This window comes from Globicephala melas, chromosome 8 (genome assembly GCF_963455315.2).
Source record: "Globicephala melas chromosome 8, mGloMel1.2, whole genome shotgun sequence".
Taxonomy (NCBI): domain Eukaryota; kingdom Metazoa; phylum Chordata; class Mammalia; order Artiodactyla; family Delphinidae; genus Globicephala; species Globicephala melas.
In genome coordinates this window covers 70961650-70986843 of record NC_083321.1, presented here as the reverse complement: position 1 = coordinate 70986843, position 25194 = coordinate 70961650, and the positions used below count along the sequence as shown (strand labels likewise).

The 25194-nt window shown below is 37.7% G+C and overlaps 1 protein-coding gene across 5 annotated transcripts in view; it reads left to right on the top strand.

Annotated features, from left to right (window-relative positions):
- Positions 1-25194, top strand: part of MTMR2 (myotubularin related protein 2) — a 111969-nt gene that overhangs the window by 19356 nt on the left and 67419 nt on the right. For 4 of the 5 annotated variants that reach the window (XM_030883716.3, XM_060303937.1, XM_030883720.3 and 1 more), the window contains one exon: positions 18790-18895. The exons of the other annotated variant lie outside the window; for it this stretch is intronic. In XM_030883716.3, coding sequence (XP_030739576.1) covers positions 18790-18895 — 106 coding nt within the window. The remainder of the gene's footprint in view (positions 1-18789; positions 18896-25194) is intronic. 5 annotated transcript variants of the gene reach the window in all.

Here is a 25194-nt window from a genome sequence, read left to right as displayed (position 1 = left end):
TCTGTTTCAAGGAGTTTTGCTGTAAGGAAGCTCAGAGAAGCGAAGTGGTATCTGGAGGGTAATTTAAGAGAAATAATAGCATGTTTCTACACTGACTGGAATGATTGAGAAGAGAGGAAAATTTTTATGATACAGGAACCAGAGGGAAGAATTGCTGGAGAGATTTTCTTGTGAAGATGAGGGGAGATAGTTCAGTGGAGGAGCTGGCTTTAGATGGAAGTATGGATGCTTTCCCTACAGTAAGAGAAAGGAAGGCAGAGTACGTATGCACTGATGCAAAGAGGTTGTAATTGAGGGAGCCTGTGAAAGATATATTTTGATTACTTCTGTATTTTTCAGTGAAATGGGAATCTAGATCACCTACTAAATTCAAGACGGAGAGGATGGTAGAGGATGAGGAAAGAAAAGACCATATGAAATAGTTGTCTGGAAGAATGGGAGAACATATGGATTAGGGAAATGTAGTGTGTTTGCTGGGCAGTATTAAGGGCTTGGTTGAGGTGAGTGATCATGTATTCAAAGTGAGTCCAGGCCATATGGTTGTGTGTATTTCTCTACACTAATCCAACTGTATGGGTACAGATCTGGAGTAGGCATAGGGTTGGCTTAACTAGCATTTGGGTGTTGCCAGGTAAGTACCATGAAGCAGGCAAGGACCAGAGATGATTGTAATTACGGGCTATAGAATTTAATAAGTTGGGGAAAGAGAAATAAGGTCATGAAATAGAGACAGTGAAAGACAGTAGGAATAGTGGAGGCCTTGGTGGAATTGAACAATTAAAAGATGTTGGCTAGGGTCCTAGAGAGATGAGCTGGTAGTTAGTAGAATGTTTGAAATTTAAATTATGGAGGTCAGTTAATTGGGAATGCCAGTGTTTTATGACATTTGAAATAGAATCATTAGGTTCTGAGGTAGAGTGGAGGACAAGATCATTGGTGGAGAGGAGGTAAGGCACTGAGAGGCCAGAGTGTTGGAATATTCATTTATATGGATATTGAAATCAATAAGAATTATGGCAATTGTGTTGATATTAGAAAGAGGGTGAGCCTGAAGCTAATTCTTCAAGGAGTGAGGGAGAGTGAGTTAGAGACTGGTCGTTGACCTCAGCAAGGAAGGGTAGAAGGTAGTATAGCCTGATGACATAAGATTGAATGATTGGGGTTTTTAGACATGGAGAGGAAGAATAGTCTGAAAGTGGCAATGGAGAACAAGGCCTAATTTCCAGGCCCAGTTGTGGGAGAGAGAGATTGGTGAGAAAATAAGAGGGCTTATTTTTCCATATGAAAGGGCTGTAGGGAGAGCAGTGTTCTCAGGGGGAAAAACGAGGCTTTAGTTAGAGTAAAAGGTAAAGAGACTATTTAAGGGAGAGCAAGGTAGAGGATATTTTGCTGATGATTGACCTTGAAATTCAGAAGCACAGGAGTTGGGGGGGAGTGAATGGAAGATGAGATGAGAGGAGGGAATTAGTCTGGTGGTTCTGACTTCTTGTGGGAACTGTTGTAAACAGAGATAAAGGGTATAATGAAGTTAGTCCTTACAGTTTTTAAGATGGGATAATGGAATGTAGGGAGACTGAGTATTGAGGGGGAGGGAAGGGTGAGGTCCTGTAGAGATCACTCACAGTTCTGGGATCTACTCTTCACTTGCCAGTGATGTTGGGGAGGCTATGGAGAGATGGAGGCACACAGTCTTACTCTTCCAGAGCACTTGGATTTCTGATGTCCTTTTGTAACTCCTGCTGATGAGGGCTGGGGGCTGGGGGGAATGAGTGGTCTTATTTGGAACACAAGGAGCTGAATAAATGATCAATTATATGAGGTAGAGTTTATCATTTCCATTTTACACATAAAGAAACTGAGACTTAGTGAGGTAGAGCATCCTGCCCACAGCCACATGGCTGCTGAGTAGTGGAGTAAAAGGAGATGAAGCAGTCTTAAACGGTAAAGTAGATGAGGAGTCAAGGAACAGTAACATTCTGAGATAATAGTAGATTGTCATTGGAGCTTTCATTTACTTTCAAGATTCTACAATATCACTTGGATTTATACTGAATTCTTTTTTTTTACCTCATTATATATGTATATTTTATTTTTGTTCTTATTACCACATCCTTTTCATACTGAATTCTAAATAGAGATTTAATGAACAATCCAGTCTTCTCATATTGAATATGTTCCTTGTGTTTATTGTCCAAAAACTTAAAAAAAAATTATGGGAAAGAAACCCAAAGAAACTGCTTTCTGGTTGTTTTATTCTTAACCCACTTCTAAATCCAGTTCAGCTTTATCTTCTCCAGGGAGCATTCCTTGATTGGTCTCAGCTCAACTTCATCTGCATACAGTGAGCTTATGTGATAGAAATATTGGGGTGTGTGTGTGTGTGTGTGCGCGCGCGCGCGCGCGTGTGTGTGTGTTTGTTTCATGTCCCTAGTTAGATAGTAAACACCCTGAGGGTATTTGTCCTTTTGGTTCTGTACTCCATATCAGAAGCAGTGTGATTTAGTCAAAATGGGACCTGATGTATCTGGCTCTGCTACTTATTTGATATCGTATTTCAAATCATTCACGTCACTTCTCTGGGCTGTATTTTATCTGTAAATGAGGGGAGTTTCACTAAAATCTCGGCGGTCCTTGAAAGTTATAATATTCTTTAATTAACTGGCTAACTATCAGAGTAGTTGGCTAACTGGTGCCTATACTTGCATTTGAAAGGAACAATTAAAAACTATTATTTGGTATAACTGTGGTTACTTACTGTGCAGCTTAGTGTCATTGTAAGGTGTGGGCAGTAGCCAGACAGGATCAGAGTGAGAAATAGGACTGGAGAGAGAGAGGGTGGGGCCAGATAATACAAGTAGTATTTGTAAATGTGGGACTGAGAAGACTAAAGATGTTTGAAAATCATTGGCACGGAGGTGATAACTGAAGCTGTGGGAATCCATGATGTTTCCGAGAGAGACTGAGGACAGAGAACAGAGCCAAGGTCAGAACTTTCAAGAGAATCTATATTTAGGGGGCAACTGGAAGAAAAGAACCTGGAGGAAGCCAGTAAATTTTAATGACAGCGGAAATTTAGAGAGGAAAAGAATCCCAAGAGGGAGGCAGTGCCAGTAGTGTCAGATATTGCAGAGAAGTTAAGGAGGGCAAGAACTAGAGAAACTTCCTGAAGTCACATGACATCCAGAAAGCAGTATCATTAGAGCAGTAGAGGGTAGAGTTATTAATGAACCTGACATAGATTAAGCAAATCAGTGTTGAGTTTCTACTGAATATCCAGTGTTGTATAAAGTCTGTGCATGTGTACGCATGCACACACACACGCACACACACTCACTCTCCTCTCCTGAAGATGACTGGATGGGGCAGGATGAAGAACACAGGAGGAGGGACTTGCCTTGAACCTGAGAAGGGATGTGTTATCATCTAAGATAGGGGGAAAGAATGGGTTTGGACACAGTTAAGTTTACTGAGAGAGAGACAATATGCCTTATTACCTCAGTTTTTCATTCCTATTAGATTATTGTTTCTAAAACATATAGATCTTGTTGACGTAGTAATTGATTTTACATATCTTATTAATAATTCCATTGGATTTTTCTCTTATTTTCCTTGACCTCTTTGTAGTATTATTATGTACTATGAACCACCAATTTAAAACACTCTTTTTGGCTTTCACTAAACTTTTACTCTTGATTCTTTCATCTCTCTGACCATTTTTTTCCTAGACTTCTACCTCCAGTCTGTATTCTGTGGAAATGACTGTAGTTCTGTTCACTAAATCTCAAATCTCTTATTGCTTTATACATCCTGTCCCTGGGCTACATGATTCAGTTTCATGGATTTAGCTGTCACCTAACTGTAACCTCTCCAAAGAATTTCAAAACTGGAAAAGTTTTGTACTTCCACTTAATGAGCACTTGGGTACTTTGTAAGAGCTTCAAGTTCAACAACATCAAAATCTACTGCATATTTTCACATACCCCATTCAAATTTGCTCTTTTTTTCTGTATTTCGTGTCTTTGTCATTGTGCGGCCTGTTCCAAATGTCTATTAATGATTTAGTTCAATAGCCTGTTAACTAATCTGACTTCCTCTAGGGGTTTTCCCCCAATTGGTGCTCCATCATGCCAGCAGAATCTCTCTCTGTACATAGAACTGATTATGGAACACTTATGCTCAGAAATGTTTGATGGCTTTCCATTGCCTACAGAATAGAATCTGAACTCTTATTGTGGTATCCTTCATAGAACCACAATTTCTATGGTTTCTTCATAGAACATAGCTCAGCCTTTCTTGCCTCCACCCCTGCCATGATCCACAAAGCCCAGTCACATAGGTTTCCCCAAGTAATCTAGTTACTTCTGCTGTTCTCTGTGTGGAATGTTTTTACTTTTCCACTCTACCATCAAATCCTGTTAACGGGCCGTTGTCCATAACAAAATGACGCATTTTTCAGGTCTACCTCAACCTTTCCCAGTCACACTCAGTCCTTTGCTCTTCTACTCTAGAGTATTTTTTAAACCACTCTTATAGCATTTATCACAGTCAGTTTCATAGATAGTTGAATAGGAGTCAGCCTCTCCCATGAAGATTTAATTTGGGAGCACATCTAATGTTGCCGTATTGCACGTATCTTCACAGTGCACTCATCCAACACAGTGTAAGCAGCAAATCAAAATTGCCTGAATGAATGGATGAACAAGTGCATCACCAGGTAAAATATAAAATCCTTTGGCCTACTGCTGCATGGGGTGCGTATGTTTCCCTGTGGATGCCTTGATGCCACCTCAGTCATAAAAATTCCAAGATGAAACTCATTAGCTCCCCAAACTACCTACTTCTCTTGCTCTGTAATTTGGCACACTGGTTTCTCAGTCAGCAGTACTTGGGTTCATATTTTGACCCTTTTCTCTCCCGTTCTCATCATATCAAGTCAGTTGCCAAGTTCTATTGATTCTGTCTCCAGTGTGCCTTGCATCCGCTCGTATTTCATTTTTCTGCTAGTTTAGGTCCTTAGTACCTCTGGCTTGAGAAGGTCTAATAGTTTTCGAACAGATTTTCCTGCTGTTGTCATCCATTCTTTGACCTATTGTTAAAATGATCTTCCAAAAGCACAGAAACTTTCAGTGGCTTCTCACTGCTTTCAGAACTAAATACCTAGATACCAACTTATTTTTTAGAACTTCTACAGGCTAATCAAAACTTACCTTTTCTGGCATATCTCTGATTGAGCCTTATAAGTATCCCACACTTCAACCAAAGTGGTCTGCCTCTTACAATAGCTTTAATATGCCCTGAATTTCCTAATACTTTCTTTTTCTTTTCTTTTTTTCATATTGTTCTTTTGCTTAGTGAAATTGTTGAGAAAGTGTTGAACCTCTTCTATAGTCTAACTTCAAATGCTACCTCTTTCTTAAAACCTTTTTCAAGCCCCTAAGTTAAAGCTGTATATGAGCATTCCAATTTCCAAGCCCCTAAGTTCTTTATTTCATTCATTTTTCATATTCTGTATTGTGTTGTGATTTTTCTGTACTTGTATTAAGTACATTGGAGTGAAAGCTCACTAGGGGCAGCAACCCTATGTTATTTATCTCTATCTTTAGTAGTTCCTAGAACAGTAGTGTCTTGCATATAGTAGAATCTCAAGAGTATTGATGAAATTAAACTGAGATATGGGATAAACAAAAGAATATGCTAGTGAAGAGAGCTGAATTTATAGTATCAGAACTGAGAAAAGACCTTTTTTAAAAAAATAATCAGGTCATTAGTAACTATAGGAAGGAGCCACTTTAGGGGCTTGATAGAGGCAGAAGCCAGATGGGAAGGAAATAGGGAACGAGTGGGTACTAAGAAAGTGGAACCATTGAGGATAGACAATTTGCTGTAATGTAGAAGGTAGCTAAACTCTTAAGAAATGGAATATGGCCTGCAGATTTGGAAAGAGACTTGTGAAGGAAAACCACATGCGGTGTTTGAAAGAAAAATGAGTGTGCTGTCAGAAACGCAAGTGCCAAGATTACTCCAAGTCATGCGTTTTCGTTTTTCACCTTGGCAGAGGAGAAGCAGTCCAGTGAGTCAGGCCACTGAAGCTAATAACGAGTTCCAGTGTACTGAGACCACACGGTTAGATTAAGTGTGCGAATCACAGAATAAGAAGCCTTGTAACATAACCATGTTGGGCATTGGCAAGGGTGATGTTCCTGTCACTGAGTTTATATTCTTGTGTTCCAGTTCATTCTGATGAAATTATCTATTTAGAAGAGTTACTGAGCCAACCATATGTATATTTTTAAGGAGGTATCTCCCCCTAATTATTACAGGTATGTTTTGAAATGTATGACATTTGAAATAGAATCATTTAGCTCAGAAACCCTAATGGTGGAAGCTGTTGATAATGTATGGTAGGGCCAGGGAGGCAGATAGTGAAGGTCTTTCCATTGCACTTGAAATGACATTATGGGGGAGACTTCTGTGGCCCATCTGTAGTTAGTTAAAAAAAAAAAAGGAAAAAAGAATCATTACTTAGCTAAATGAGAATATTTTTCAAGCATATTTTAAAAGATAGATATAGCTTCTGATAAAATCACTTAATATAAAAACAATGAAAATATTTAAAGAAATTGTGGCTTATATTTCTTGATAGGGTATCGTTTCTATTTATCTATAATCAGGGGCATTGAATTTACACAGTGATAGCCCAGAGTTCCTGAAATAAGTATAGCTATTGGATTTAGTTTCCTTTTGACTCTGTTGTATGAAATACAATATTGGAATATTTCTATTTAGTTTATGAGTCTTAACTTTATATTCAAGACTGTGATTACCTAATTAGAAAAAACATATGTATATATATACTTACATAGACATACACCTTTTGGAGAATCAGTTTAATTTTTCAGTATTTATCTAGATATTGTGTGAATATTTCAAAAGGCAGAATACTCATTTCTGAAGCTCTGGACTATGTTAGAACTAAAAGGAATTATCTAGGCCACGGTTCTTAACCTTAAAGTCCCTGACATTGTAAACAATTCAGGGAATAGCTTTCATGAGATTTTTCAAAGAGCTATCTGACCATCAAAAAGCTAACCATTGAAATAGTCTAATCGGTGCTTTTCACAGATAATGAAACTGTAATGGGGAGTGGGGATTAAGTCACTTGGCCATGGATACTGCTGTTAAGTATCCTTGTTTCTTAATTCCCAACTTTTTCTTTAATCATTCCAGTAGAAATAACAGTCAAAAACCAACTCCCACCAGTTGTTTAAGGATTATTTGTCATTCACTTAAGACATAGCCTCCTTAACAAAATATTTGCTCCAATGTCCTAAGAAATTTTTCAATGGAAATGGAATACTATATATGGTATATAAAGTAACCATATGCACAGGAACTCCAGAAGGAAAATGAAACTTTCTGTTTATCTTCCCCTGCCTTGTTCTGCCCCCTCCAGCCCCGCTTTGCCACATTTCTTTTTCATCTTGTCTTATGTTCTAGTCATGGCCTCTGATGAATTTGATTAGAATAATTCAATCTTTTGATCATTCTCATTTTTTCACTCATTAATTAGTTTGAGCAGTATTTCTTGAGTGCCTGTTCTATACCAGGTACCATACTAGGTCTTAGGAATAGAATGGTGAGCAAAATTGACAGTTCTTCCTTCTTCAAGTTTGTAGTCTTAGAGGAACTAGTCAGGGAGTTTTGCAGAACTAGGCTCCCTGCACAGGTGCCAGCTTATTTAAGGATCTCAAAGAAGGCCACTGTGGTTGGACAGAAGAGCAAGGAGAGAGAGAGAGATGTACAAGAGGAGGCTGGAGAAGGAGGCAGGGGCAGGTCATGTAGCTACTTGAGGCTAAGGTAAGTAAGAGCAGTGGGGAGCCATGGAAGGATTTCAAGCAGGGGGATGTCATGGTGCATTTTAACTTTTTGGCTATTATGAATAATGCTGCTGTGAACATCCGTGTACATTTGTATAGTTTTTTAAGTAGGCATGTTTTCATTTGTCCTGGATATATGTTTAGGAGTGGAATTGCTATGTCATTTGGTAACTCCATTTTACCTTTTAAGGAACTGCAAGACTGATTTCCAAAGTGGTTATACCATCTAACATTCCCATCAGCAATGTATGAGGGTTCCAATTTCTCCACAGTTTTGCTAACGCTCGTTATTGTCTTTTTGATTTTAGCCACCCTAGAGGGTGTGGAGTGGTTTCTCATTGTGAACCCCTTGCCTTTTCCTAGCAAGGTTTTTAATTAACCCTGGCATTTAGGATTCTCACTGTTCTGGTACCAGGCCTTTTATGTATTTTGTTTGAGTCAGTGACTTATTATTCACAAAATACGCCCTATACTTTCCAAAACTCTTTTTAAAAATTTCTGTGTGTGTGTGTGTGTGTGTGTTGGGGGGGTGGGGTGGGAGGGGGTGTTTGTGGTTTGCAAAGCCTTGATCTGTGCCTTGCAGTCCTTCCTTAAAGGCCCAGCTGAATTTCTTTCTCCTTCATTTGAACACATCGAGCCATGTGGAATAGTTGATATTTGACCATTTTACCTACAAAACAGCAATTTCAAATGGTTCAACTTAATGTATTTCTTCTTTTCTCTAATCCTCAAATTATTACCATTTCCTTTGAGTTTTTTTCTCCTGGCCCTTGTTTGTACCTCTCATGGTATTATTGATATGCTTATGTGGTATAATGTCTCTTATCGGGCTGAAATCTCAAGGTCAGAGGCTGTTCTGTAATCTAGTATTTTGTATATAGTCAGGGTTTGGTAATTGTTAAAATTTTTTCAAAGGTATATGTGCATTATACAGTGAATCAATATAGACAAAAATGAATCAGTGTAAACATAGTACATTAATGTAAACATAACTGAATACAAATGCAAAGGTGTTGGAATGACTAGACTTTATTGAAAGGAATCAGTAAGAATAACTTAGGACTGGTTTATTGTGGAAAATACACCTTCAAGATAAGTTTGAGGTGGTTAAAACCCAGAGTTGGTCAGAAGAGAAGACAGTTTGGAGACTAAATTAAAAGCTATTCGGAGCGGAAACAGAGAAGAGTCTGATTCTCATGACCAGGGACAAGGAACAGGTTTGTCTGGCTGGAGTGAAATGTAAACTGGAGCTAGAAGTAGCTATGGTGGAGAGCCTTGGCACTCTGAAAGCTATTACGAGATTTAGTTTGATTTGGAGGCAATTGGGTACCAGTATACGTACTTTCATCATAATGAATACAGGTGCTACAGGATTGTTGGAGTGGTGCTTGAAGAACATTATTCTTGTAGATTTGAATATTATATATTAGAAAGTGATGAGACTAACATCCCTGAATGAATCCAGTTATGAGCTGATTCCAGCTTTTTTCAGCGAAAGTGTATTGAGCTACATTGAGACATGAAAATGGGAAATAAAAACCGTATTCAATGTGAAAGAAGAGAAGGGAAGAAGAAAAGAAAATATAAACTGTTTCTTGATGGAAATGACTTCATGCAGTTGGAGTGTCTATCAAGTTGGGGTGAACAGTTTTGGGAAAGGTAGTTCTGTGGAAAACATAATAGGCAACATGAACATTAATTTTTACTCATATTTTTCCCAGAGGTTATTTCTGATGACATAATTAGGTCTCTTCTGGTAGGACTGCCATGTCCTTTTTAGTACTTCTCAGAACTTTTGAGCTTTTTTTGTAAAGAAAAAAATTAATTTTATATTATCAATTTCAAATTGGAAATCTTTCACTTCTATCAGTGTATCCAAGAAAAATTCCTTTGATGACTTTTATTCTCTGTGACTGTATTAGTCAGCTCAGGCTTGCATACAAAGCAATACTATAGACTTGTGGCTTAAACAACAGAAATTTATTTCTCACAGTTTTAGAGGCTGGGAAGTCTGGGATCAAGGTGCTGGCCGATTCAGTTCCCAGTGAGGACTCTCTTTGACTGGCTTGCAGGTGGCTGTCTTCTTGCTGTTTTCTTACATGGCCTTTCCTGGTGTGTGCTTGCAGAGTCAGGTAGGGATGGGGGCAACGATAGGCTTTCTCCCTTCCTCTTCTTATAAGGCCACTAATCCTATCGATCTTAACTTATACCCCACCCTTATGACTTCATTTAATTTTAATTATCTCCTAAAAGCCCTGTCACCAATTATAATCACTTTGGGGCTCATAGTGAGCTTCATTGTAAGAATTTAGCCGGGGGGGAACCATCAGTTCATGGCAACGTCAGACTTCATTTTTAAATTGCGTTCACAGTGCCAACACACATGCCCTTATAGTGGGAAAAATATTCATTTTTCTAATACTTCTAACATAATGTTGTCCAAAAGACATAATTCCTTATTTTGTGAATACCAGGTCTTTAATTGTAGTTCTTGCTGTCCCTTCCGCCCCCCTCCCCCAGTAAATCTGTGGGTACAGTCACTAGGGGACATTTGTATTCTGACTTGTAATATGTCACAGCTGAAAGTAGTATTAATGAGAGGTGAAACAGCAACCTTACCATTATAATTTTTAAATTTATGCAGCTAATCTTACTTGGGGTGGGGTAATTTCTGTGTCATAACACTCATTTGTCATAAATAATTACAGCTAATATCGATACTTAAACGTGGTGCTACATTTTTTTTTAGATGCTTTACATATTTTATTGCGAGCAAGATAGGGAAACGATCTGTGGTAAAGGATCTTGGAATAGTAAACAATAACAAAGTGTCTGAGAAGAGGAGCTCTTAGATGAGTAAACACGATACAGTGTTACAGGTATTATAGAAATATGTACAGTGTACAGTGAAGGAAGAAGTAGTCATGTTTACAAGATGGATGGGGCAAAGAGGGCATGGAAGTGTACGAAGGACATTAGAGGCAAAGACAGCAGGATTAGCAAAGGTGCAGATGCATGAAATAGCTAAAGAACTTAGAGTCTGCAAGCCATTCCCAGTGGGTTCAGATGAATAAGAGCTCCAGCTAGATATGTAGAACAAAGGCCAGATCATGGAAGACTTCAAGTGTTGTGCTAAGGAGTTTGGGCTCGATTCTGTAGGCAGTGAGTAATCACTGAAGATTTAAGCAGGGAATGCAAGTTAAAACCACAATGAGATACCACCTCACACCTGTTAGAATGGCTCTTATCAAAAAGACAAAACATCACAGGGCTTCCCTGGTGGCGCAGTGGTTGAGAGTCTGCCTGCGGATGCAGGGGACACGGGTTCGTGCCCCGGTCCGGGAAGATCCCACATGCCGCGGAGTGGCTGGGCCCGTGAGCCATGGCCGCTGAGCCTGCGCGTCCGGAACCTGTGCTCCGCAACGGGACAGGCCACAACAGTGAGAGGCCCGCGTACCACAAAAAAAAAAAAAAAAAAGACAAAACTTTACAAGTGTTGGTGAGGATGTGAAGAAAAGGGAGCCCTGGTAGACTGTTGGTCGGCATATAAAGTGGTACAGTCGCTATGGGAAACAGGATGGAGGTTCCTCAAAAAATTAAAAATAGAACTACTATATGATCCAGCAATTCGACTTCTGGATATTTATCTGAGAAAAACGAAAACACTAACTCAAAAAGATATGTGCACCCTCATGTTCATTGCAGCATTATTTACAACCACCAAAATATGGAAGCAACCTAAGGGTCCACTGATGGATGAATTGATAAAGAAAATGTGCTACACACACACACACACACACACACACACACACACACACACAAAATGGGATATTATTTACCATAAAAAGAAGGAAATCTTGTCATTTGCAACAACATGGGTGGATCTTGAGGGCATTATGCTAAGTGAAATAAGTCAGAGAAAGACAAATACTGTATGATCTCACTTATATGTGGAATCTGAAAAACAAAAACCGAACTCACGTAGAACAGATTGGTGGTTGCCAGAGGCTGGGGATTAGGGTAGGAGGGAATGGGTGAAATGTGAAGGTGGTCAAAGTACTTCTGGTTATGAAATAAAGTCATGGGGATGTGATGTACAGCATGGTGACTATAGTTAATAATACTGTATTGTATAGTTGAGAGTTGCTAAGAGAGTTGATCTTAAAAGTTCTCATCAGAGACTTCCCTGGTGGCGCAGTGATTAAGAATCCGCCTGCCAGTGCAGGGGACATGGGTTCGAGCCCTGGTCTGGAAAGATCCCACATGCTGCGGAGCAACTAAGTCCGTGCGCCACAACTACTGAGCCTGAGCTCTAGAGCCCGTGAGCCACAACTACTGAAGCCCGCACGCCTAGAGCCTGTGCTCCACAACAAGAGAAGACACTACAATGAGAGGCCGCACACTGCAACAAACAGTAGCCCCCACTCACTGCAACTAGAGAAAGCCCGCGCACAGCAACGGAGACCCAATGCAGCCAATAAATAAATAAATGAATTTATGAAAAAAAAAGTTCTCATTAGAAGAAAAATTGTAAATATGCATGGTGATGGATGTTAACAAGACATAACTGTGATTATTTCATAATATATACAAACATGGAATCATTATGCTGTACACCTGAAACTAATATAATGTTACATGTCTATTATATCTCAATTTAGAAAAAAGTTTTAAGCAGAGGAATGATAGGATCAGATCTGTTTTTGAAAGATCACTTTGGTATTAGTTTAGGATGATATATTGGATGAGTAGTTGAGGGAAGAGGTGTCGAACTAAGACAGTAAAAATTAGGATAGAAAAAAGGATGCATTCAGGAGATGATAGGGAGGTAAACTCTACAGGACTTTGGATTGATTGGATGTGATTGGCTTGGGGAAAAGATAGTGATGGTTTAGAAAAATCACTTGACATGTGGGAGTGTTGCTGAGCACTGCCCAGGACCTAGATAATATTTTCTAACCATGAGTTTTAAATGGCTCCAATGTGAAGATGTATTCCATTAGCACAGGAGAAGGTAGATAGTTATTCAATATATTGATCTGAATTTAGGGATTAGTTAGGGAAGTGGTGGTCAGTGGATAAGGATATAAGAATACTGAGTGTTTGGCGAGAGAGAGTATAAAATGTTACTGTGTATTCCAGGTTGGATGGGGAAGGAAATGAAGGGGGATAGAGCAATAAAGCATGAAGGATAATAATGACAAATGGAGGAGTTGAGGGATGAGTTGTCACCACTAGGTTGAAGATTAGATGAAGGGAAAGTTAAGAAAGTGAGATATTTGGAAAGAATAGCATCTGTGGTCAGATATTGGTTTCCTTAAGTTTAAGATTACAAAGGCTGGGTAGTTTCCAGAAATGATAAAGTACAGTGTGTGACTACAGAAGCACATTGCTAAGGTGGGGTTATAGATGAGTGATGTAGGAAGTGAGGAATTTTGAGCTAGGTTGTTGCTAGTTTGCCCTTATGGGCATTAGAATTCCCATGACGAAGGCACTTTTGGAGTAGAAAGAAGCTTTGGAGTAGAAAGAAGCTTTAGAGAAGAAAGTTGAGCCAGATTAGAAAGTTCTTACTGAGTGAGGAGGAGTAATTAAAAGGTGAGTGGATGATAGTTACAGAGAGGTTTTATACCCAAATCCCATGAACCTCAGAGGAAGAAGGCTTTTATGTATGAAGATGGAAAAGTAATACTAGTGTAGAAGCATGAGAAAGGAGCTGGGGAAATGCTGGCTTTACCTTTGGGCTTTTAAGATGTGGGACAAGAAAGTTTTCTCTAGAAAAGGCTGCAGTGAAGTGGATTCCTGGAAGGAGATCTCAGTTGAAGCAAAGAGGTGGAGGGAAGAATTTGGTTGAAGATGTAAGAGAATTTATTCAGTATGGAGGAAAAAGTCTAGTATAAAGGTTAGGAAAAGTTAGGAGCTGAAGGAAGACTTGGGCAGGGAAAATGGATGGAGAAAACACATAGTCGGACTAGAAGGTCTGGCATTTTTGAAGAAGTTCAGGATGACAAGGATAACAGGAATGTTTGGATTGAAATTTATGTAGTGAAGTTTATGGGCCTAGGAAAACCAAAGTGTCATTGGTTACTTAATGAGATTAGCAGACTGCAATCTTTGCTCTGAGTTCAAATGCCTTGCCAATTACTAGATTCTTATTCTCTAGCAGTTTATAATTTAAAAAGGAGGAGGCTGTGTAACCAAAGAGCTCTAGTCTAATGTGGAAAGTGTTAAGTGCCATTTTAGAGTATAGGCAGAAGTGTAGTCGACTGAGAGTTTTGTTCCAGCTGGAAGACCTGGGGAAGATTTCTTGGAAAAGCTAGCCTTTTAACTGGGTCTTAAAGTGTAAGTAGGATGTTAATAAATAGATTGGGATAAATGGGCATTCTTTTTGGAATGGCATGAGCAAAGGTATGAATTCAGGGAAATACAGAGCTTGTTTGTGGAACAGTTCATAAAAGGTCAACATAGAGAGCTTGACCTCAAGACGAGCAGTGGGGAAATGGAAGAGAGCAATGGAAATTAGGTTGTATTATTGTAGTAGCCATGGTGATCAGAAGCATGCATAGAGCCTATATGACAGGAGAAAAATAACTGCTGAAAAATAACCGCATTCTGTGGCCACCTTCAGTCTGAGTAGCCACTTCATGTTTATACCAGAACTTTCAGGAGTTCTGGTGGTGGTGGTGGTGGTGGTGGTAGTGTGTGTATTTGTGTTTGCTGTAATCACAAGTATTCCCACCCTTGTCCCCTCCAGCCCCTCGTTGTCTGCCTGGAGTTTAAAACCTTTTAGTGCTTATTCAAATGCAACAGTGTAGATCACAATATCTCCCCATGTTTATGTGTATCTGAAAAGAGAAGTTAATAATTAAAGGCTGTTTTCTACACTTTTGCTTGAAAGACTGATTCTTTGAGACTGCAAAGTATTAGTTGCAAGACCTGGTTTTGTTTGTTACCTTATTTCTCTTAAATTTGTTTATTTCATACTTTGGCTCTAAAGAACTATTTGGTGTCTTAATGGTACATGCTATAATATTCCTATTGATACTATTATTTTTAGGTACACACTACCCATAATTCCAAATTGTATTTTATTGCCTTTACATGTTTTTTCTGTTTTCCCAGAAGATCATATACATAAAAAATAGTACCATGCATTTCAACTTGTTCAAAATAGACTTTGTGAGGTGTTGATTGCTGTAACACTTAGAATTGTGTTTGGCTATACAGAATAGAAAACTCCATTAGTGATTTTAAAAATTGAACTTCATTTATTTTACATAACCAAAATTCCCAAAGTGTAGGGAGTTGTTGGTGTAGATTCAGCTGCTCACCAGGAAAGGATTTTATGCTCTTTTGTGTCCTTCGCAAGCCATCATTTGCTCATGTTTACAGGATGGCCACAGTATATCCAAGCTTTACGTTCTTGGTCCAGGTAAGAGAAAGTAGGAAAGGTTAAGGACCACCTTGCTATTTCTGCTCCTCTTTGTTAAGAAAATAAGAGGCTTCCATAACAATTAATAAACTGCCCCTTAAATCTCATTGGCCATAATTGTGTCACATTGTTTCCTAGACACAAGGGAGCCAAAAACAAGCACGTCATCTTGGGCTGGCCACAAACTGTCCTCACTAAAGTCAGGAAAGAAAGAGGTGTGTATATATATGGAGCAGGCAGCAAACAATATCTGTTAGAGTACTGTGCCTAAAGTTTGTCTATTTTACTTGTTATTTTAATGCACATGGAATATAATTACTCAGAAATTGGTACAGGAAAAAAGGAAGAAATCATTCTCAGCCTATCAGTTTTTCTTTCCTTGCATTATAAAACTAGATGATAGAATTCTTATGACTGCTCCTTTGTATAATATAGATTCGTGGATACAAAAAAATTACACAATTATACTTTGAAATAGTTAATAAAATAAAGAGATGTTTGTATTTGAATAAACAATTTTGAAGTGTTCACACTGGAATGCCATTTTCATTCATTTAAGTGAAGTGACAGTTTATTTTAGGGGAGATGTTTTTCACACTGTATAAATATATAAAAACATTGTAGGTAGCATGATCTTATACATGGAACACTGAAAACTCTACCAAAAGATCTGTTAAAACTAATAAGCACATTCAGGTTAAGTTGCAGGATACAAAATCAACATGCAGAAATCAGTTGTTTCTATATGCTAGCAATGAACTTTCCAAAAAAGACATTAAGAAAACAAATTCATTGCAGTAACATCAAAAAGAATAAAATACTAAGGAGTAAAATTAACCAAGGCGGTAAAAGACCTGTATGAAGAAAACTATAAAACGATGGAAGAAATTGAAGAAGACACAGATCAATAGAAAGTTATCCTATGTTAATGGATTGGAAGAATTAATCTTGTTAAAATGTCGCTGCTGCCCAAAGTGATCTACAGATTCAATGCATCCTACATAAAAATTCTGATGGCATTTTTCACAGATAGGAAAACAATTCTAAAGTCAGTATGGAACCACACAAAACCTGAAATAACTAAAGCAATCTTGAGCACAAAGAACAAAGCTGGAGGCATCATACTTCCTAACTTCAAACTGTATTACAAAACTATAGTTATCAAAACAATATGGTACCAGCAAAAGAAAATAGACGCATAGACATTAGAACAGAATAGAGAGCCCAGAAATAGAACCACACATGTATACAGTCAACTTGCCTTTGAAAGAGCACCAGGAATGCACAGTGGGGAAATGATAGACTCTTCAATTAATGGTGTTGGTGAAAATGGATATCCACATGCAAAAGGATGAAATTGGACTCTTGTATTACATCACACACAAAAATCAACACAAAATGGATTAAACATTTAAAAGTAAGACCTGAATCTCTAACACTCCTAGAGGAAAACATAGGGAAAAAGCTCTTTGGTGTTGGTCTTGAGAATGGTTTCTGGGATTTGACACCAGGCAACAAAAGCAAAATTTGCAGGCAAAAGCAAAATTAAACTATTGGGACTACATCAAAAACAAAAAGTTTCCCTATAACAAAAGAAAAAATAAAACGAAAAAGTGACCTACCGAGTGAGAGAAAATGTTTTCAAATCCTATCTGAAGAGGGAAAAAGTGGACATACTGATCAAAAGGGATAAATTTTCAGTTATAAATTAAGTTCTGGGTACCTAATATATAGCACGGTGACTATAGTTAGTAATACAGTATTGTATACTTGAAACTGCCAAGACAGTAGATCTCAAATTCTCTCACCAGAAAAAGAAAGGTAACTGTGTGAGGTGATGGATGTTTCAGTTAGCTTAATTGTGGTGATCATTTCACAATGTATACATATGTCAAAACATGTTGTACACCTAAAATATATACAATTTTTAGTAATCAAACTTCAATAAAGCTAAAAAAACCAATAAAAAAATGAACTGACAGTTTTTTGAGGAGAGGATTTTCACATTGTAAAAATAGTTTAGTAATCATTATACACAAGTTTATGATGGACAAATTTTAAAACAAAAATATGATTCTTAAATATCACAACCTCAAGGTGGATTATTCCATCAGAATCTAATGAAGGAGTTTTGACTTTTCATGTGAGGGAGACTTTTAATATGTTGGGAATGAAACTTTAGAAAAATATATTTATCAGAACTTTAAGTTTCAATTCAAAGTATCTGAGATTTTTCTTCCTTAAATAATTAAAATTTTTTTTTAGTTTGTGGCATAGGTATATTGTCACTGTATTTTTGGCCGCAGGGCATGTGGGATCTCAGTTCCCTGACCAGGGATTGAACCCATGGCCCCTGCGGTGGAAATGCGGAGTCTTAACCACTGGACCGCCAGGGAAGTCCTGTATTTTTGAATTTAAGAAACATAATACATGTTAACTGTATACACAGGCACTGAAGTCGATTTTAAGGAAAATAAAGACACGGTCCTCCCTCTTGGGGTATTTACATTTTAGTCGGTGAAACTAAATTTACATACCTGAGATCAGTAAACAGTAAAAGGCAGTATGTGATCAGGTATCAAAAGTTCTATAAGAATTTAAGAATAAAAGTAACTCTAGAGTGTGATTACTTATTGTAAAGGAAAAAGTGGATATTTAAGACAGGCTTGTTAAAAATATAGAATTTGGTTTGGTGGAAAGGTACAAGGTACAAAGACAGGCTCATCTTTCCATCTTCTGCTCTTCTGCTCATCCAGCACTGTCGAACTATTTGTAGTTTCTCAAGTGTTCTGTGCTCTTTGATAATTCTACCCTTCTGTAGTGTTTTTTGTTTGTTTTTGGAATTCCCTTACTTGTTTGTCAGCCTGACAATTTCTTATCGTTCAAGACTCAGTTCAGATGTCACCTCCTCTGTGATGTCTTCCCTGAACTTTCCTGGGTAGAGTTAGGTGCTTTCTTTTCTTTTCTCCAAGTTCGTAATCATAGTCCTTCTTTCTCTTTCTCTTTCTCTCTCTCTCTGCCCTCACCCCACCCCATGTGTGTGTGTATGTAGTTATAGAGTTATCACATTGCACCATTATCTACTTGTCTGTCTCTTTCACAAGCTTGTGAGCTTTATGAACATGAGGGTTTTGCCATATTTATCTCCAAATCATAGTGCCTGGTGTAATGGTTTTGCACATTAGCCTGATCATTGGATGAATAAATGGATGGTTGGATAAAAAGAAAGAATTAACCTGGAGTGTATTCATGAGTACTGGGGAAGCTTGTCCAGAGGGAATTTGGATGGTAATAATACTTAGCCCTATTCTTACCAATAGAGCTTGCAATTTATCAGTATTTGGAGATAAGATTGAATAGGCAAAGTAGGACTGGTTGGCAGTGGAAGTTTTAAGAAATAATAGAGTTATAGTTAATAAAATTTCTGAAATTGGTTTTTAACACGCCCATTTTTCAAACACACTGTGCTTTTGTATCTTGTAGTGCTTCCACTTCTCATTCAGAGAATTCAGTGCATACAAAATCAGCTTCTGTTGTATCATCGGATTCCATATCAACTTCTGCAGAGAACTTTTCTCCTGATTTGAGGGTACGTATACTGTTTCTAAGTTCTAGTGAAGTATTTTCTGTTAGCTGTTTGTGGCCACACTATCAATATAACCTTTAACTAATTAAGAAGGAGACACTGATGGAAGTCTCAAAGACCTGAGTCTTTATGTAATATCCCAGAACAGGCCATTCTTCTTTATTTGTAAAAGAAAAATGTATAATTCATCTCTGGGTTTGATATCTTTAAGATAATTAATGAATTTTTTTGTGATATAAAAGATTTTCATGAATACTCCCATAATGCTTTACTCTCAATAATAGCTAATATTTTTTGAGTACTTACCATGTGCCAAGTATTGTTCTAAGTGCTCTAATGAAATATCTCTTGTAATACTTTTAGCAATTCTGTGAGGTAGAAATTATTATTACTACCATTCTACAGATGACAGTAACTCAGAGAGAGATTAAATAACATGTCCAGGGTCTCATAGCCAGTAAATTTAATTGTCAGTATTACAGCTCATGTAGTCCAGTTCTGGAGCTAAGTCACTTAAATATTTGCTATAGTTGCTACATACCTCATTATAGTATGTAGGTATTCCTCTATTTATTAAAGGTCTTGTTGCTATGAAATTAACCATATCAGTGATATCCTGTAGCACTTTGTACATTTTTGGATTCATCTGCTTTTCTACTGCTGCTTGTCTATGAATGTTGGGGAAAATGAATTTCATATGTAGTGATAACCTTTAAACCTTACCTCAAAATCTTTTTATTCTGATCAAGTGACTGCCTTCTCAGTGGTTATACTTTCACAATTTTAACTAAAACGTTGTTTTCATTAATGAAGTCATTTGCTGTTGAGAACATATTGAGAATATATCTTTGTCATGTATTTCATTTTCAAAACCAGAATCTAACAAATGTAAGAAGACAGGTTAGAAGCTTGTGTAAAGGTTTCTGCATATTTGCCATTATTTCTTGTGAAATGTCATAAAATACTAAATTGGGTATAGCAGGACTTTAAACATTGCTACAAATGATAAACATTTATCTTTAGAATCTGAATATATGTTGTGCTGGTTAAAAAGGCCTCATAATATCATTAGCTGTTATCTTGAAGCACAGCATACATTTAGGGCAGGGTTTATCATTAATAATAGTGGATATAAGTCCACTGTTGCTTTTCATTAATTTATTACTATTTAAAAATACATATTTGGTATATGTATCTAACCTTGGTTTAGTCATTATATTAATAAAAATACATTAAAGGCCTGTAGGCCTCTTGATAATTTTGAAATTTTTTGGCCTACTTCTGGTCAGATTTTATTAGTTAAAAAATCATCGTTTTTAACTTCTTGTGACTGATAAAGAACTCATATTAGGAATGGGAGAAATGTCGCTTTTATTTTTAGCCTGTGCTTCTATTATTAATATTATATTGTACCTGCTGTTTCTTGCCTAAAATATGTTAAACCATGTGTGTATTCTTGTGAGTGTTAGCTTAGTTTTAAACTACTTAACTAGGCACGGGTGTGAATTGTCAGCTTCTCTGTGTGCAGACCCCCTTTATTTCCTCAGGATGTCATGTATACCATAATAAGAGTGACTGGCTTACATTAGGACAAAATAAGGGTCATAATGTTAATCTGCAGGTTAAATATTATAATTTATTTCTTATTTTTATTAGATAATTTTTTTTGTTTTTTTTTTTGCATTACACGGGCCTCTCACTGTTGTGGCCTCTCCCGTTGCGGAGCACAGGCTCTGGACATGCAGGCTCAGCGGCCATGGCTCACGGGCCCAGCCGCTCCGCGGCATGTGGGATCTTCCCGGACCGGGGCACGAACCCGTGTCCCCTGCATTGGCAGGCGGACTCTCAACCATTGCACCACCAGGGAAGCCCTAGATAAATTTTTAATTTTAGAACAGGTTTAGATTTACAGAAAAATTGCAAAGATACTACAGAGTTCCCAGATACTTGACATCCAGTTTCCCCTATTATTAATATCTTACATTAGTATGGTACGTTTCTCAAAATTAATGAACCAATGTTGATGCATTATTATTAACTAAAATCAATGCTTTATTCACATATCCTTAGTTTTTACCTAATGTCCTTCTTTTTGTTCCATGGTCCATCCGGGATACCACACTGCATTTAGTAGTCATGTCTCCTTAGGCACGGCACCTCTTGGCTGTGACAGGTTTTGCTTTCTTTCTTTGTTTTTCATGACCCTGTTAGTTTCGAAGAGCACTGGTCAGATACTTTGTAGAATGTCTGGTGTTTTACCCATTATTAGACTGGGATTATGTCTTTTGGGGAAGAAGACCACAGAGGTGAAGAGCCATTTTCATCATATCATATCAAAGGTACATACTATCAACATGATTTGTCACTGTTGATGTTACCATTAATCACTTGATTGAGGTACTGTTAGGTTCTTTCACTATAAAATACTCTTTTTTCCCCTTCTTATCCTTACACTATACTCTTTGAAAGGAAGTAACTATGCACAGTCCATGCTTAAGGAGCCCAGACTCTACCCTGTTAGAGTGGAACACCTTTTATTTCTTTTGCATGAGAGATTTGTCTCTTCTCCCTCATTTATTGATTTATGCAATCATTTATTTATATCAGTATAAACTCATGGATATTTATTTTATATATTACAGTCCAGTACTACTTTGTTGCTCAAATTGTTCCAGCTCCAGATTGGGATTTCTTTCAGTCAGATCTTGTGTCCCTTTGACATACTCCCATCATTATGGTGTTTTGCTGTTGTTGTTGATTGTTTTGTTTGTTGTTTGTTTATCAGCTCTTCCTTACTTTCTGTCACTGCAAGATACTCCAAGCTCATCTTGATACTTCCTGCCCCAGTCCTAGAATCATCATCCATTTCTCAGGGAGCCAGATTTCTTTTATTGGAGAATGGTATTAGAAACCAAGATCTGGGCACTATGTGCTCCCTCCCTTCCTTCCTTCCTCTCTCCCTCCCTCCTTTCCCCAAAAAAGGTAACAAAGTACTTTTATTCTCCTTCTGAAGCAAAAGATCATTTGCATACATCCTATTTGGAGATAATGAGTCTGGTGATCATATATGTAAGTTTGTTTGGAGTAGTCTTATTTTATACTGTTGTCCCTTCAGGTTTTACATTAGACACAAAAATGTCCTGAATTATTGACTCTCTTAGCACTAGGATACTAAAGGAATCTGTTAAATTTATACATCAGGTCCATGACTTCAGGAATTGTCCCCATTAGTGCCTTGTCAATTCAGCATCTTTCACAACTTCGTGGGGCCCTCAGATAATTTTTTTTTTTTTTTTTTTTGCGGTACGCGGGCCTCTCACTGTTGTGGCCTCTCCCGTTGAGGAGCACAGGCCCCGGATGTGCAGGCTCAGCGGCCGTGGCTCACGGGCGCAGCCGCTCCGCTGCACGTGGGATCCTCCCGGACCGGGGCACGAACCCGTGTCCTCTGCATCGGCAGGTGGACTCTCAACTACTGCGCCACCAGGGAAGCCCAACTCAGATAATTTTTAATAGACAAATGAAGAGACAATTGTTAAATGTTAAATTAAGGAGAAGATGGTTTTGGGCAGCCAAAGGTTAACCGTACTTTCCACAGTAGAGTGCCTGAAAGGACAGAGAAAAAAGAAAAAACTAATATGCTTAGGCTGACTGTTTTCCTGTTTCCTCATTTTAAAAGATATCCTTGATTATTAGATATAATCTTTACCTTAATCACAGTCTTTTTTTCAGTTGTGGAAGGGAAATGAAGGAGTAACATTTAATATCATTTTAAAAATGCAGCCTGATTTCAAACGTATGTGTAGGGTGGAGGAAAAACATACTTCTAATAATTGAAAAAAGTGTAGTGTGCTACCTGGATAAATATTTATACACGCCTTATCTCATTTAACTTTCACAACAATCCTGTGAGACAGATATCACTACCCCGTTTGACAAAGAGCAACCTGATATTCAGAAGAGCTGAATTAAATCATGTGCTTAAAGGCACACAGCTGGGTGTTGCCCTTGTATTGATATGTGGTCTCAGATTGGTCATATTCCTGTACAGCACATTATCCAGAGAGACTATTCTCCCATGATTTTGTTGCTAAGTTTTTTCAAATGTGAAGTGCAATTTTCTTAATTAAAAAGAATAACTTTAACACATTTTTGAGGTAGAAATAGCAGTTTTCAATATCCCTTAATAAGTGAGAATTGCTTTTCTAATTAATCATAAAAGATGGTTTTTCTAATGATATCTGATCTCTCCCCCTTCTCAATTTTGTTAGTTGATGATATTTGGCTTTTATTATGTATACCTTTAGTGGCTATAAAATGGTAGTGTTCTAGTAAATTATAGGTGCAACTAACTGCAGACAGCTATGTTGTTCTTTGACCATGGTTTGGCTCTATTTATGAGATGAGGGGCTTGGTATGGTAGTTTGAACATCATCATTCACAGATGATTTGAAGTTGGTTAACCTCTAGGCTTTGAGTTCTCCACATAGCCTCATGTTTATCTCTGCCCTGAGCCTCAACATTTTAGAAGCTCTGTTAGTAACAACTTTTTTTTTTTTTTTTTTTTTTGCGGTACGCGGGCCTCTCACTGTTGTGGCCTGTCCCGTTGTGGAGCACAGGCTCCGGACACGCAGGCTCAGCAGCCATGGCTCACGGGTCCAGCCACTCCGCGGCATTGTGGGATTTTCCCGGACCGGGGCACGAACCCGTGTCCCCTGCATCGGCAGTGCGGACTCTCAACCACTGCGCCACCAGGGAAGCCCCAGTAACAACTTTTAAATAGAAGTGTAAAGAACATAATGCATTGAAAAGCTAATCCTGCTTCATTAAAAATATTAAATTGAATTGTATAGGTTTTCTGCTGCAGGCACCATGAAGTGACACTTTCCTGAAAGGTTAGTGTTGTAGTGGAGTAACAGCTGTGAAAGCTTCTGTTATGAATTTCTTAGTCAAGCAAGATTCTTTGCTCCTACATCAGTAAAGCAGAATGGAAAATCAGTGGGGGTAGTGGACTATTCTAGATATCTTGAACTTATATTTACTCAGGTGGAATTCTATTTGTGGTACTTTTTCACCCTGTGAGCCTTGTTTGTTGTGGAAAAAGTCATATACAGATTTAATCCAGTAGATGTATTTCTAAAAAGTTGAGCACAAACTTAGGCTTGATAAATTGAATCCTCAGTAACATTAGGGTTTTCTCTTTGCTTCATTTGTTCTTCACTTGGTAGTGCAGCCTATTTAATTTCATTTAAAAAACTTAAAATCCTTTCATATAGAATTTTTAATAAATTACTTTAAATTTGCAATTTTTAAATCAGACTTTCTTTAATAAGAACATATTTTTAAAGTTTGACAGTAGAATTAAGAACCTAGGGAATTTGTGTTTGGTTGATTTATTTGCTCACTGAAGACTAAAATCCCATGAAATACAGGATTTTAAAATTCAAATGCACAACTCTATTTATTTATAAATAGTATAAATTTTAATTAGTATTTATACTATTTAATAGTATAAATAGTAATTAGTATAGCATTGGGCTTTAAGCGAAGTATGTTCCTTAAATGGTGGTGATTAAAAGATAAGGTAAAAGTCAGGCTACGCAGTACCCCCTTTCCTTTGTTGATGCCTGTGATATGGCACTTACACGGATGTTTGTCTACAATTCAAAATCAAATATTAAAATGAAATCGTATTTTTTTTTTTTTTTTTTTTTTGTGGTATGTGGGCTTCTCACTGTTGTGGCCTCTCCTGTTGCGGAGCACAGGCTCCGGACGCGCAGGCTCAACGGCCATGGCTCATGGGCCCAGCCGCTCTGCGGCATGTGGGATCTTCCCGGACCGGGGCACGAACCCATGTCCCCTGCATCGGCAGGCAGACTCTCAACCACTGCGCCACCAGGGAAGCCCCTATTCTTTGTTTTTTATCTCTATTTTAGAAGGCCTATTTGATCTCAGAATATATATATATATATATATATATATATTTATATAGTTTATGTATACATAAATATATATGAGATAAATGTTAATAATATTTTGGGTTTTGTTCTTAACCATCTGCCCTTGAAATATTTAATGGGCTTAAATCAAGCAAGTGTGATTGTCCTTTCAAAATTTGTGTTATATTGTTCATATTTCTTTATGAACCAAAGGTCAGAGATAATTGGATTATTTCTTATCTAGAGTGTGTACATGAATGTAATATTGACATATTCTGTAAGTATGCAAATCTAGTTGGAATGAGTTTAAGGCTCATAGAGCAGATGTTAGGTAAACAGAGAACAGTGTCTATTATACATAGTTAT